Source organism: Juglans microcarpa x Juglans regia, chromosome 1D (genome assembly GCF_004785595.1).
Source record: "Juglans microcarpa x Juglans regia isolate MS1-56 chromosome 1D, Jm3101_v1.0, whole genome shotgun sequence".
NCBI classification, from domain to species: Eukaryota; Viridiplantae; Streptophyta; class Magnoliopsida; order Fagales; family Juglandaceae; genus Juglans; species Juglans microcarpa x Juglans regia.
Genome location: NC_054594.1, coordinates 48,768,951 through 48,782,347, shown reverse-complemented (window position 1 = coordinate 48,782,347; position 13,397 = coordinate 48,768,951). Strand labels below are relative to the sequence as shown.

Here is a 13,397-nt window from a genome sequence, read left to right as displayed (position 1 = left end):
AATTTAAAATATATATACCAATTATTTTATGATTATTTGGATTCCAAACCATATGGATCTATAAAGTCTCGTTTGAATGTTGAGACGGAAGAAAAAATTTATAAATAGTAATAAAATAATTTATAAATAATAATAAAATCATTCGAGTTAAAATATTTTATAAAATTTAAAAAAAAAATAATTAAATATATTATAAAGTTAAAATATTATTATAATATAATTTTTTAATATTAATTTGGTTTTGAGATTTGAAAATTTTGAATTTTTTTTTTATATTTTGTTTGCAAGTTTGGAAAAGTTATAATAACTGAGTAATGATTAAGGTGGAGTTTGAATAGTGAGATAAGATGAGATAGTTTTAGATGAAAATTGAATAAAATATTATTATAATATTATTTTTGTTTAGGTATTTAAAAAAGTTGAATTATTTAATATTTTGTGTAGGAATTTAAAAAATTTGTAATGATGACATGAATTGAAATGAAATATTTTTTGTATCCAAACCTAGCCTAAATAAAAAAAATTAAAGATTTAAAATTAAAAAATTTTTATTTTTTAATATTGTAACGAGATAAATGATATAAGACTACCTTGCAATCCAAATGAGTCCTAAGTGATTGTGCTATACGAAGTGCTTTAGTTATTATTTGGTAGCCGTAGTAGAAGAAGAAGAAGATGATTATGAGATAATATTCTCAAATAAAATTGGAGGAGAACCGATTTCAGTGCAGCGTATGGTTTTTAACATTGTAATGCTCCAACCGAAATGGAATTCAGCGAATTTCAGAGTTAGATCTATGAGAAATGATATATATAAGCCCATATGTTCAAGTCTCACGCAAATACTTTATAAAAAAATGACCCCACCATAGAAAAGTATGAAAAACTCACTTTTTCTTTATAGGATCCACATTTTTAGAAAAGGCTTGCACAAAGCTTGTACATTTAGAATTTGTACCTATTATTACTCTAGATCTATAGTCCATAAACTTTATATATAGGTATGTATACTAGAGGATCGTTTATCCGGGATTCTACAAACTAGTCCCACTGATTCTCCCAGTGGAAAGTCCACTCCGAAGGATTCGAGGTTGTCTTGCCATCAGCAGCAACAAGATCATATGGCGAATCCTCTGCAAACTCGGTCGGTATAGACTTCCAGTGCAGACATGGCTCCCAGTCAGCTTCCTTGAGCACATTTAGTATCTCCCCAACAACTATCTTGCTTCCTTCAGCTGATAAATGAACCCCATCTCTGGGGGAAAAAAAAAAAAAGTAAAAGTAATTATAAAACTAGCACCAGCTCTTTTGACACTAATTTCCAGAGTCAAAACAGGGTCAACGCACCAAATAATTGTTTTAACATGACACATCTCTAGGGAAGAATGAAAATGGAAGGGAAGTTGTTGAGTTTCAAGATCAAAGGGACTCTTCTCTCAAACACACAAATATATCACTGCATAACATGAATGCATTAGGCATCTTCTGACAAACACAAGGAGGACGAAAAGGTTGTACTTAAAGCATAAGCTTTCAAAGAAGACCAAACGTAAAACTGTGATGACCTAAAGCCTGAAGGACATTCTTCACAATCCAATGGAAGAGGAGCTGGGGAGTTTTTTTTTTCACTGTTATTAGTTTATTATTTTTTTACGCATCTAGAGCCGAGGAGTCCTCCGGGTCTAATTACATAATATTGCATTTAGTATGATTATAAGAAGTTCCACTGCCGCACTCAATTAACTATCAGTGAAAATAGACAGATGAGAAGACCTAAGGAATAAGACAGGAAGATGAATGATTATGCTGTGAATGTGAAAATTAAGTGTTTACAGAGGAAAAAAAAAAAAGATCCAGCAACTCGGCAAAGAAAACTTACGTGAAGCAAGCATCCATCCAATCATCTCTTTTCTGAAGTGCACTAAATAGATCAACAACTTCCACGCCCATTTCTTGACATAGCTTTCTACAAGCTTCTGAGTAGCTTTGGCATAACTCATTTGTTCTGACTAGCTCGCTGAAAAATTGACTGGTTTAAGACAGAAACCCGTGTTAAAATTAACACTAGCATTGAAAGCCCAGGAAAAAACATGTGAGATATCAATGAGAGCACCTTGTGTTTTCGTGAACCTTGTGCTCATTGACAGGAGGACAACTTAAGAAAATGATGCGTGTTTTCTCTGAAAGGCTCTGGTTCAAATTTGCAATAGGATGTGCATCAGATATGGCAAAATTTAAGGATGATCAATGACACACACAGCAGTTAGAAACCAAAACAACTTGAGTCCACCTTACTCGACAGTAAAATAAAGATTATGTATATAATTTACACGAGACAGGTGAAGATTTCATCTCATTCCATTGATATATATTATGAAGTTGAAACTAAATCAATTCTTCCCAGAGCAGTTTCCAGGAGCTGAAATAATATCTTCAGTGGTTCCCAAGAATCAGATTGGACGAGTTATTTGTTGAACCTTTCACTAAGTCACTGTGTCAGGTTCCCTTATGGTCTACAGTTGAATACACACATATTTGCTTCGCGCATGAAACATTGCAACATTGCATAAATTAGTAGGTGAAGAAAGTACCTGGAGATGAGTTGCAATCTTTCTCATGTTCTCAATATATTCAGGAAGTGGTACATGTGGGCCTAGGCCAGATGAGTGAGGCCCCATTGAATCATTACCCCCGAAATAAACTATCACCAAAGAAGGCTGTAAAGCAGCATCCTAGAACCAAGAAAAGTAATGTAGGGATTCAGAGCATAATTGAATGATAAAAACACCGGATGGCCTAATTAACGAAAGCTCTACTAATGTAGTTGGAAAACTGGCATCATATAGAAGAAGCATTTCCTCATGAATACCAATTTTTAAGGATACATAGGGAGCTGTCACGATCAAAGCAAGGTCGCCAGCAACAATGAACTGCATATGTTCGACTAGAACCAACCTTCCACTGTCTCTATTAAATTATGAGGGACAGCCATGGTCAGGAGAAGATGGAATATTAATTCAGCCCTCATAAGCAACAAGGGCTCCAAGAGTATGGGAGTCTGTGTACATATGGCCACTAAACTCCACGATTCTACTAATAAGCATCTGTGTGTTCAAGCACATTCCAATATGGAATTACCCCACAGTTTGCAAAGTTAAAGGGAGATCAACGGGCATACAGATGTACGGAGATATCTCATCCTATAAGGTCTATCCTTAGGTTTACCTTGAAAAGGACAAAACTTTTACAAGAAAATCTCCACTTGCTTACACCATCTGAGCATTATTGATGTTTACTGCATTCCCAGAACCAAAAAACGAAAAGAAACAAAAATAGGAACTACTACGGTTTACCAAAGTGCATCTGAGATCTCATTGCAAATAATATGGTCACCTGAATACCTTATAAGGCAAAAGGAATTTTCCGCTAGAAGTATAATACCTTGGGAAAAACTTGATCAAGGACCTGGATAGCACGTCGTGAGTTCCACCCAAAATACCCTCGCAACACAATATCTGCCTACAGCGAATCATGAATAAAAAAAGATTTCCATACAACAATTATGATGCAAAATAATCAAGTTATTAGTAAGAGAGCCCATTGTAGATATAAACATAAGACCAACTACATTTTTTTTGTAAGTAAAATGAAAATTTTATTGATACGAATGAAGTAGGCAAAGCCTGTGTACACAAGAAGTATACAAAAGAACACCTGAACATTCTAGGAACCAGAAATTAAAGACTGAACATCATGAACACTAGTTCTATTAAGCACAATGGCTGAAAACAAAATCAATTAGAGCATTAACATTGGTTTCTCTACATGCAAATGCAAAATCACAAGTTTTAGAGATTGTCTTTGTCATTCAAAAAAAACTCTCACATTGGATTATGCATCTTTGAGTCAAAATAATAATAAAATATTATTTTTTTATTATTATTAATTTTTTTTCCTAAAATTAATTTTTTTATATATGTTTTGAAATTAGCACCCATTACATACATTTGGTATTAATAATACAAATATAATAATAATAATAATAAAATGATAAAAAATATATATATAATATATTATAATAATAAAATGAAAGTGAAGGTGAAGGTTGTGTTGTTGAGGGAGGGAGAAGAGGAAAGGGTTGTGAGAGAGAGAGAGAGCAGGAGGAGAGAGAAAAAATTAATAAAATAATATTTGAGGAGTGAATAGTGCATCTCCAAAGATGTATTGACACTGTTCATAGCTATGGAAATATTTCCATATTCATAATCCAACGTCTAGTTATGCAAATATGTGTTTGCATTTGCATATAGATAAACCAATGCCAATGAGGTGTGTACAAAAAAGTTCCGAAGTTCCTCCATTGTGTGCTCCCTATCTTCAAAGCACCGATCATTCATTTCCATCTAGATACACCACATAATGCACAAAGGAACATAAGACTAACTACTGATCAAGTACGCACTCACATGAGCACGCGAACTGGTTTTTTACTGAAAAACTATTCAAGTATTATTTCCTTTCTCCCTCTCTCATGGTAGAGGAAAATTCGTATACACCCAAAAATGAGCACGTGAAATGATAAATTGGATAAGCATTGTCATATGAACATGACATTTCTTCTTTATTTGTTCTGTTTTTACATACCGGCCAGTTTATACCACAAGAAGTTCACTTATACTGGTACAATAAAAAAGATGAGCTTGGAAGGATATATAAAACATTTAGAAGCTTAATTTTTTAAGAAGAGAATTATGATCGGTAGGCATCTAAAACAGTAATATAATTCAACAGATAGAGCTTACTGGGTTTGGTCCCGATTATCCCTCCCTAAAAAAATGTTATAAGAATGATACAAACTAATCCTTACAACGACCTTTGGAGATAATCTAGAACATTAATCACAAATAAGTAAAGATCTAAACTTGATAGAATCACAACATGGAAAGCAACATTGAGTCCGAGTACATGATCCCTTTCGGGAAAAAGTTATTGCTTTTTTAGGGCAAAATCTCGTAGTCGAAAGCAAAATACAAAAATGTATTCAACACCCAACAAGCCCAAATTCTTAAGAAACCTAAATAAAGACCATCATAGCCAGTTCCACCCAAAACCGGTTTCCTTTTAGCATACAAAGAGATGGGCTTCAACATGGTTTACTTCCTTGTAATAATCGGAATGGAGCGTCAACCAAAATTCACAAAATTAAGTTAATAAACCAACATTGAAACAGATCATACACAAAGAGACACGGAGAAAAAGAGGATACTTTGCGAGCGTAGATATCAGCAAGAATGGCACCCCAACCCCCCTGGCCAAAGCCGAGTTGAACAATGGAGGATCCGAAGAGAACGAACTGAGGCCTCGCTGGTCCCACCATGTCTCTCCAAAGCTGGTTCTTTATTGAAAAAGCACTCTCCTCTACGCCAACACCAACTTTCCTTTTCCCCTAGATGGGAGTTTGATCCCTGCCCACTGCCTGGCGTCTCCCCCTTAATTGGAGCACAGTGAAACCAGTGCCGCACGAAATAAAGGTGAAAAATACACTCCAGTTTTTTACTTTGTTTGAAGTAACAACATTCAGCTCTAACAAACCTTATACTTTACACTTGAAATTCTCATATTATCAAATCTTAATATAGGTATAAATATATTTTTAATATATGAAAAAAAGAATATATTAACCGAAAATAATAGTAGGACGCAATAAATAGTATATCTGGCAGAACTGCACTCGTCGTCATTGATGACAACAGATAAACTTCTATTTTCTCTACATACATTTCGGTTCACAAAATTAATCGTATGTAACTCTTCAACACCGATAAATCATCCATTAAATTAAAAACAATAAACAAAAACTTGCATAAGGCCCGCATGGCCACCCACCCCCACCTACGGCCACGGGTCACCTCCATTTTGTTGCTTTTAGACTGCGTTTAGATGTTGAATTGAGTTGAGTTGAGTTAAGTTGAGATAATAAAATATTATTAGAATATTATTTTTTAATATTATTATTATTTTAAGATTTAAAAAAGTTGAATTATTTATTATATTTTATGTTAGAATTTGAAAAAGTTGTAATGATGAATTGAGATGAGTTGAGAGGAGTTTGGCTTCCAAACGAAGCCTTAGTTTATGATTTGTTTTTTCTTAATTTTTCTTTCTAAAAATTCTTGGATATGTGCAATAACTAATGAAAGAGTGCTGGAAGAGTTAAAAGAATCAAAATTTAAAAAAATTATATATATAGGAAAAAATTAAAACAGTATTTTATCTAAAATACTCAAATCATGAAAACGATTTTATTCAACTTCATACAAATGGTTATTTAATTGTATAATGTTTATCCAGTTAGTTTTTGCCGTGTCGTGTGCTCGCAGAAGACGAGCACACGCCGAAGGGTCGAGATTGTAGCAGGCTGGACCCAGTGCTAATGGGTCGGCTATGTGGGCCTTTGCCCATTAGTTTCATTCACACCTTCCAAATATCATGTTTTCATCATATGGCAGCTAGCGGTCGGCCTATCCAAAAATAAGTCCGGGCTTTTCCCCTGATGTGTTGCATTTAGATTCTAGTTCACACGAACGAGCTCAGCCCAAGACAACTGTTGGGGCCACCTTCTTCTGCCCAAACTCAACTTCACATATCCGATGAGTTTCGGCTGAGTCACAGAAATCGATCCAAGTAATGTTCGTTTTGACATAATAATAATAATAATAATAATTTGTTTTTTATTTTTCACATAAACTAGTCAAGCACTTCAGTTTGGTGGTTGAATTTCAAATTTCTATCATTTTTAAAATATCAATAGGTGAAAATTTAATTTTTTGTAAATTTTTTTTAAGTACAATTAACGTTTCTCTTTTTCAATATTTAAATTACATATTGAAATTCAAAGCTCCTACAACGCAATTGCTACATGTAAATTAACATAAACATAATGAGTTATTTGCCACCATTACCACTCACAATGGGATTCCAACCAACCAACCAACCAACCAAACCTCGGTCGCTTTTATTTTACAGACAAGATTGGCGTACTTCATGTTTAAAAAACACGACGATAAAGCAATAAAAGTTAGACATGTAAGGCTGATTGCTGGAGATGAAGATAATTTTCTTTAATAATCGGATCAAAAATCATACGCCAAACCACTTTAATTGGGTTTTAAAGTTGTCTGTATGCTTTGACATCCCAGCTCACCCCCCAAAAGATGGATTTCGATTCCGACAAGTACGTGTCAAAAGCAACGCAATTGCCATATCGATTCCATCCATCGGTTTCTTTAAGTTTTTGCACCAAGCGTGGTCTGAAATCTGAACACGCCAAATGCAACTTTTAAGCACATATATATATCGATGGAAGAAATTCTCTAGAGCCCCCCAAATCACCACTTTCGGCTACATTTACGACCTGCTTAACAAAATTTATGGATACAAAGGAAAAAATAACTGCCAAAAAGTACAGCATCTCAGATAAATAAATAAAGTAGTGAACTACACGACTCAAGAGATCTAGCTAATGGGCTGCCTTTTGTTGATCGCATTCAAATGTTCATTATCATGACTTGTGCTTTTTAAAAAATGTATGACACATGCCTTTACACCAAAAAGTAATAAATAAATAAATAAATAAAGGGTTGGTTTCTATAAAGAAATAAAAACATATAGCAATATTACTTTATTTATAACAACACCAATCTTATCGTCGTGTCCCGATTACTAGTCCGCGTGTAGTACGCGTGTTTGGATTGATGCAAAGGCCATCGATCCTTTTCTCCTGTAGCTAATAAGCAAGGGGGGGGGGGGGGCCTTCTCCCATTTTCATCCGTTTCTACGCTCCAACACGCAGTTTTCTGGTTGCTTGCGTGGCCAAGTTATAATGGTTACATCTTAAAAGACAAGTTTCCGCGTGTAGTGTGATCGAGGACTATAATGCCCTCGTTTATTTTTATAATTTCTTTTAATTTATTTTATTTAATCATTATAATTTTTTTAAAATTTTATATAAAATAAAATAAACAATTCAACTTTTTTAAATTTTAAAATAAAATTAATATTAAATATATATTCTAATAATATTTTATTCAATTTTTAAATTTAATTTCAACTCATCTCATCTCATCTGTAAAAGTAAACGAGATTAAATAATTAATAAAATCTCAATATTACTTAGGGCCAATTAAACGAGCCGAAACCTAATATTTAAGTATCAATCAATGATTAAAAAACTTGAAGATTTTAAAATATTTTAGATAATATTTTTTAAAAAAATTAGTCCTTGAATTAATATTGTAATTTATAAATCTTTTGGAAATAATTCTCCCATTTAAAGAAAATTATTTATCTATTATCCAAATTAATATTATTTATTATTCTATTAATTTCCATGATTTAATATAATATTTAATTATTAAAAATATTTATTAATTATTTATATATTTAATTGATGGCGTAGTAATCCTAGAATGAGCTTCTATGATACGGGGAAAGAGAAGTATGGAATGAGGCAGCTATGTATGTGGGGGTCACAGGCCATGCATGATGTCGGGTGCCAAGATTGGCCACGGCGTGCGTGACATTTGACGGCCGAAGCCGGCTTCAAATTAGTAAACCCCAAAATTAAAACATGCATGCACAATATCATAAATCCGACCCTGTGGGGTTTGACTAATAACCAAAAAAACGTATTTTACATTGGCGGATATATGGTCAATTCCGCCAAGCAACAGGTAGGTATTTCTCAATCGTCGATCTAATTACCCATAAGTACTGTTTGGTCATACTTGTCTGTACCATTTACTTATAAAAAATCAATCAAATGCATATACGTACTTTTCTTCTAGATGTTTATGTCAAAAGCACTGGCATTTCAACCAATAACCCAAGAAAAATAAACCAATTTTCCGGAGTTACCCAACCATCCCTCAACTAACATCGTAGAATTCGTCCCAACCCCAATCCTTTTTATAACTGTTTTAAGAAATGATAAAAAGATAAATTATATTTATAATTGTGAGTTGTGTAAATATTACACGATCTCTTTGAAAAAAATAAAGAAATACAAGATCTATATAAAAAAGATAAATTGTTTAACAGTGAATTTCTCTTTTTCAAAAGAAGATTGTACGTTTCACAACTGTATATAGTATTAATTAATGATAAAAACATAATATTTTTTACCATTATTTTATAATTCTGTTTTAAATAAAGTATTTTTGTACAGTATAATCATAAGACTTAAGAGTATTATTGTTTTATAAAAATGTCAGTCATTGAAAAAAAAGTTATAAAATAATTATATCTGCATGACTGTTTTTAATTTTCATTTTGACTAAAAAAAAGGCAAAAATGTGATCCTATGAATTTAATAAACTTGGGCTACTGTCATGCCATGCGTGGCATGTCAATATCTAATGGGAACGTGGGATATTACGTATTCAAAGAATTAAAACGAAATCTACTTCGTAACAGCTCTCTCGCCTTCTAGACTGGAATTGCAATCGTAGATGCCAAATGATATTGTCTTTTCTGCTTGAAATTGTTACATATCCTAAAATGTTAAGCTAATAGGAAGATATATATTTAATTATTATAGTATAGTTAAAATTCAAATTTAAGACTTTTATTTTGATATATATATATATATATATATATACGTGTGGGTGAAATTATTACTTGTCTTAAAAATAATATAAACAGTATACTGATTTTGTGAAATCAACCCCCAAAGAATGTAATTATAAGTTATAACCATATTGAAAACTTGATAATTGTGAAGTGTTTTAAAAATATTAGCCAGAGAAAGAAGGTACCAAAAACAAATCACGAATGATTCATAAAGACAAATGTTGCATGTGATATCACATGGTCCTATCCGTCGGCTCCACCATAATATCCGCTTGATTGGTTGTAAATATTAAAAAACAGACCAGCATGCACCCGTTTATTTATATAAAATATTTATCGATTATTTGATTGAAACTATATATAATAATAATAATATAATAAGATGGTATCATTATTCATTAAGTTTCAATTTATAAGCAATGTAAACTTTTAATTAACTTCATCTAATTGGTTGCTTTTTTATTAGCTACTTCCACGAACTGATGGATTCTTGTAACCTTCGATTCCTACAAAAAATCACTCGTACAATCAAATAAGTAATAAAGTTGGTTAACTTTTTCATCGTTTTAAGTAAAATAAAATGTCATCCGACATTATTAACTTGAAGCAAATTATTAAATTTAGATATCTACGCTATATTTACGAAACTATGTTTTGATTTGCACGTAATCTCGTGAAAACAAACGAAAATAGAAGAGATTCCATCAATAGTACCATTACGACAATCGATACCTCTACATTCTTTGAATCAAGTCTACTCGAGTCACATGTCCAACGCCTTAAACTGGGAACCAAAAAATTGTTCTCAACGTTAAAAGGCGCACACCCAGACTGCCAGACCAGACAATTATGTCCCGATAAATCAGTAAATCAACTTTCATTTTATTTTATATATATTATATATAAAAAAATAAAAAAAAAAAACAAAGAAAGAAAGAAAGAAAAGGATGTCGTTGTTTGTCTTTTAAAGACATCGTATCGCCGTTGGTGTCGACTAGAGAGAGAGAGAGAGAGAGAGAGAGAGAGAGGCAATGCCACTATTTGACCGGTAAATTCATCGTGTAAAGTTCCAAAGTCCTCGTCATCACTTGTCCAGTGGAGAAGTCCAGTCAAAACATTGCACCTTGGCCTGTACCTTCCACCCTTCTCTGTCTCCCTTCCCTAATAAGTTTAAGCCTCTTTCTAGCACCCCCCCAAAATCTTCTCATATAGTTCGAGCCTCTCTCAACTCGTTCTCCCTCTCCAAATCTTTCCCTGTACAGTTCACTGCCTTCGATTTCCTCTTACAGGCACATATATATCCTTCAATTGTAACAATCGAAAATTGTAACAGGGAGATATAGAAATGGGTTTCTCAAAGGATGAGAAATCAAAAAGGGTTTTGAGGGTTTTGAAGACTCTGTTCTTCTTGATCACCATGCTAATTTCTTTGCTGCTTTTCTCGGCACCGGTTCTTTTGGTTGTAGCGGATATGGTGCTTCCTTCCGCGCTTCTTTCTACTTTTCTTTCTTCTGCTCCTCTCTCCTTTCAGACTCTCTCTTCGCATTTCCAAGACTATGATTTTCGGTACTCGCTCATCGATATACCTCTCATATCCTTCATAAGATCAGCAATCATAATCTGTAAGTATAGAAAAAAGAAAATTTTGTAACAATCGTTTTTTACCCTTTTGGAACTAAAATAATTGATTTTTCCCTCGGTATGTATTCTTCCATTTTTCCAGGTGTTTATAGCTTGTGTGATGGGCCAAGGCTTTCACGGGGACCGTATTTGGGAATTACGACGATGTGTTCGTTGTTATCTCTAATGTTTGTGTCGTTGAAAGCTGCATATATGTTCGGCGTTTCGGGAACCGCTCGAGGTGAATATGTTAGGACCACGGAAGTAGCGTTGTTCATATGCTCGCTGGTTCTGGCTGTTGGGCATATCATTGTGGCATATAGAACAAGTTGCAGGGAGAGACGAAAGCTTCTGGTTTACAAAATCGACATTGAAGCAGTAAGTCTCTTCTCTATTCTCTAAAAGATAGCTTGGAAATATAATCTGCGCTGATTATTATTAGGGGTGTAATTCTTTGATTAAGATTAGAAAAGTCTGTGATATATTACGGTTGGTGGGTATCTGGCCCCACACCATTACAGATGAAAGAACAAATGAAATTTCTGCATTCTTTCAATGCAAGGTTTGAATTTTTGTTCTTCTGGAAGGTCAAGATTATAACATTAACCTAGAAAGAACGACTTTCTTAGGGGGATTCCTCGTTGGGTCGGACAAATTATGTCGAACTTTCAAGTAGATATCTCTTGAATGTTCACGATACTCTCTTGATTTTATTCTATATTCATTAAAGAAGATGATGATCTCTCTGTTATCACCTAGCTAGTGCTCGATTTCGTTTCATCGATGATTTTGTCCCGAATTTATGTGCGCAATTTTTACTTGAATTATTTACTACTGCCTCTGGCTGATGTGCCTGATTACCTTCTTTCTTTCACGTATCCTTGAAGTTTTTTTTGAGAGATTATTATCCTTAGTTACAACTATTCGTTCTATTTGGGATGTGACTGGTTAATAATATCTTATATACTCAGAAAAATAAAAGATTAAAACAAAAAAGAAAAAAGATCAGCTAGTATTAAATTGAGCTCGAAACATGTTATTCGTGTTTAAAATAAATAAAAAAGGCGTGGTCACATAATTATTATAATATTGAGAATTTGAGATTTGACTTATTCCTCCAGCCCTCATGTTTGTTTAATGGGTAGCCGCCCTTGGGGAACTAAACAGCATGAGAGTATGTTGACCATGTGCCATTTTTTGACAATACAGTCACAACCACTACTTGGAAAATCGAATACTAATGTTGTCTCTTTTATTATTAATCTTTAACAGCTTGGAAAATGTGACCGTTGATAATAAAGAAAAATGATGTTGAAAGGATTTGAAATAACAGGTTTTATGTCATGTGCGCAGGTTTCAGCTTGCAAGAATGGGTTTCTAAGTTATCAGAAGATTTTGCTAGAAAGAAAGGGTGAAGTGAACCTAACAATGAAGCAGATATCATTATGATATGTTTTTTCATACAAAATCTTCAGAGGCGTGAGATTTCAGGTAATATTTTAAAACTGGTTTTTTGAACTAAATTTCATCAAAACCCATGTCCATGTGCTACCACCAAACGCACATCTGACTCCTTAATCTATTATGTCTCACCAACTTCTAGTAACCAACCAACTGTCGCCTTATGCCTCTTTGTTTTTTTTTTTTTTTTTTTTTTTTTGGTACAGACTCGTTCATTCGAGGAAAACCAGGCTCCTGGAGAACGAACATGTGGGAAACTAACTATGGGCTATACTGTTGTAAACAAGTGTTGGATAAGTTTTATTTGTCACTATAGAGGCTGGCTGGCTGGCTATGATGTCGGCATGTCTGTCTAACTTATAGTTGTCTTCTCTCTTTCTAGAGATGTATACTCAATATTTGTAAATGAAGATCGAAGGGTGAAAGAATTGGCCGAAGGCTTTCTTCTGAACCATACAATATTCATTATTCTTTGATACTCAATGAAGAGTACTATCTCTCAAGAAATTAAAGAGTGAGCTATCTCTGTGTCACCGCATCGAGGTTTCCTGTAAATTCAGCGCATGGATGGATCTTTACGCAGTCATGCCTCAATTAATTTAGTGTCCAAAATGCAGCGCATTCAAACAAGCGTAGGCCCCTGCGAAAACAGGGGATCACTTCAGTTGTACAGCCAGCCAATGAAG

At 33.7% G+C, this 13,397-nt stretch overlaps 2 protein-coding genes across 2 annotated transcripts; one reads left to right on the top strand and one right to left on the bottom strand.

Annotated features, from left to right (window-relative positions):
* Nucleotides 1-670: 670 nt before the first annotated feature.
* Nucleotides 671-5,594, bottom strand: LOC121248721 (GDSL esterase/lipase CPRD49-like). Its single transcript, XM_041147270.1, has 6 exons — nucleotides 5,267-5,594; nucleotides 3,442-3,519; nucleotides 2,592-2,732; nucleotides 2,114-2,190; nucleotides 1,880-2,029; nucleotides 671-1,255 (listed from the first exon to the last, which is right to left on the bottom strand). The coding sequence occupies exons 1-6, from the start codon at nucleotides 5,375-5,377 to the stop codon at nucleotides 1,042-1,044; spliced, it is 771 nt and encodes a 256-aa protein (XP_041003204.1). The 5' UTR covers nucleotides 5,378-5,594; the 3' UTR covers nucleotides 671-1,041.
* A 5,082-nt stretch (nucleotides 5,595-10,676) lies between these two features.
* On the top strand, nucleotides 10,677-13,162 carry LOC121250657. The gene is made up of 4 exons (XM_041149844.1): nucleotides 10,677-11,252; nucleotides 11,354-11,628; nucleotides 12,604-12,741; nucleotides 12,918-13,162. Exons 1-3 carry the CDS (start codon nucleotides 10,976-10,978, stop codon nucleotides 12,697-12,699), a joined length of 648 nt encoding a protein of 215 aa, XP_041005778.1. The 5' UTR covers nucleotides 10,677-10,975; the 3' UTR covers nucleotides 12,700-12,741; nucleotides 12,918-13,162.
* The last annotated feature ends 235 nt before the right edge of the window (nucleotides 13,163-13,397 follow it).

Bases quoted from the DNA above. Each gene is read 5' to 3' on its own strand.
- LOC121248721 (XM_041147270.1), bottom strand. From the start codon at position 5,377: ATGGTGGGACCAGCGAGGCCTCAGTTCGTTCTCTTCGGATCCTCCATT. The intron at 2,191-2,591 runs GTACTTTCTTCA...AATTTGAACCAG, and splicing joins AGATTGCAACTCATCTCCAG to AGCCTTTCAGAGAAAACACG. The intron at 1,256-1,879 runs GTAAGTTTTCTT...TTTTTCCCCCAG, and splicing joins TGGATGGATGCTTGCTTCAC to AGATGGGGTTCATTTATCAG.
- LOC121250657 (XM_041149844.1), top strand. From the start codon at position 10,976: ATGGGTTTCTCAAAGGATGAGAAATCAAAAAGGGTTTTGAGGGTTTTG. The intron at 11,253-11,353 runs GTAAGTATAGAA...CCATTTTTCCAG, and splicing joins AAGATCAGCAATCATAATCT to GTGTTTATAGCTTGTGTGAT. The intron at 11,629-12,603 runs GTAAGTCTCTTC...TCATGTGCGCAG, and splicing joins ACAAAATCGACATTGAAGCA to GTTTCAGCTTGCAAGAATGG.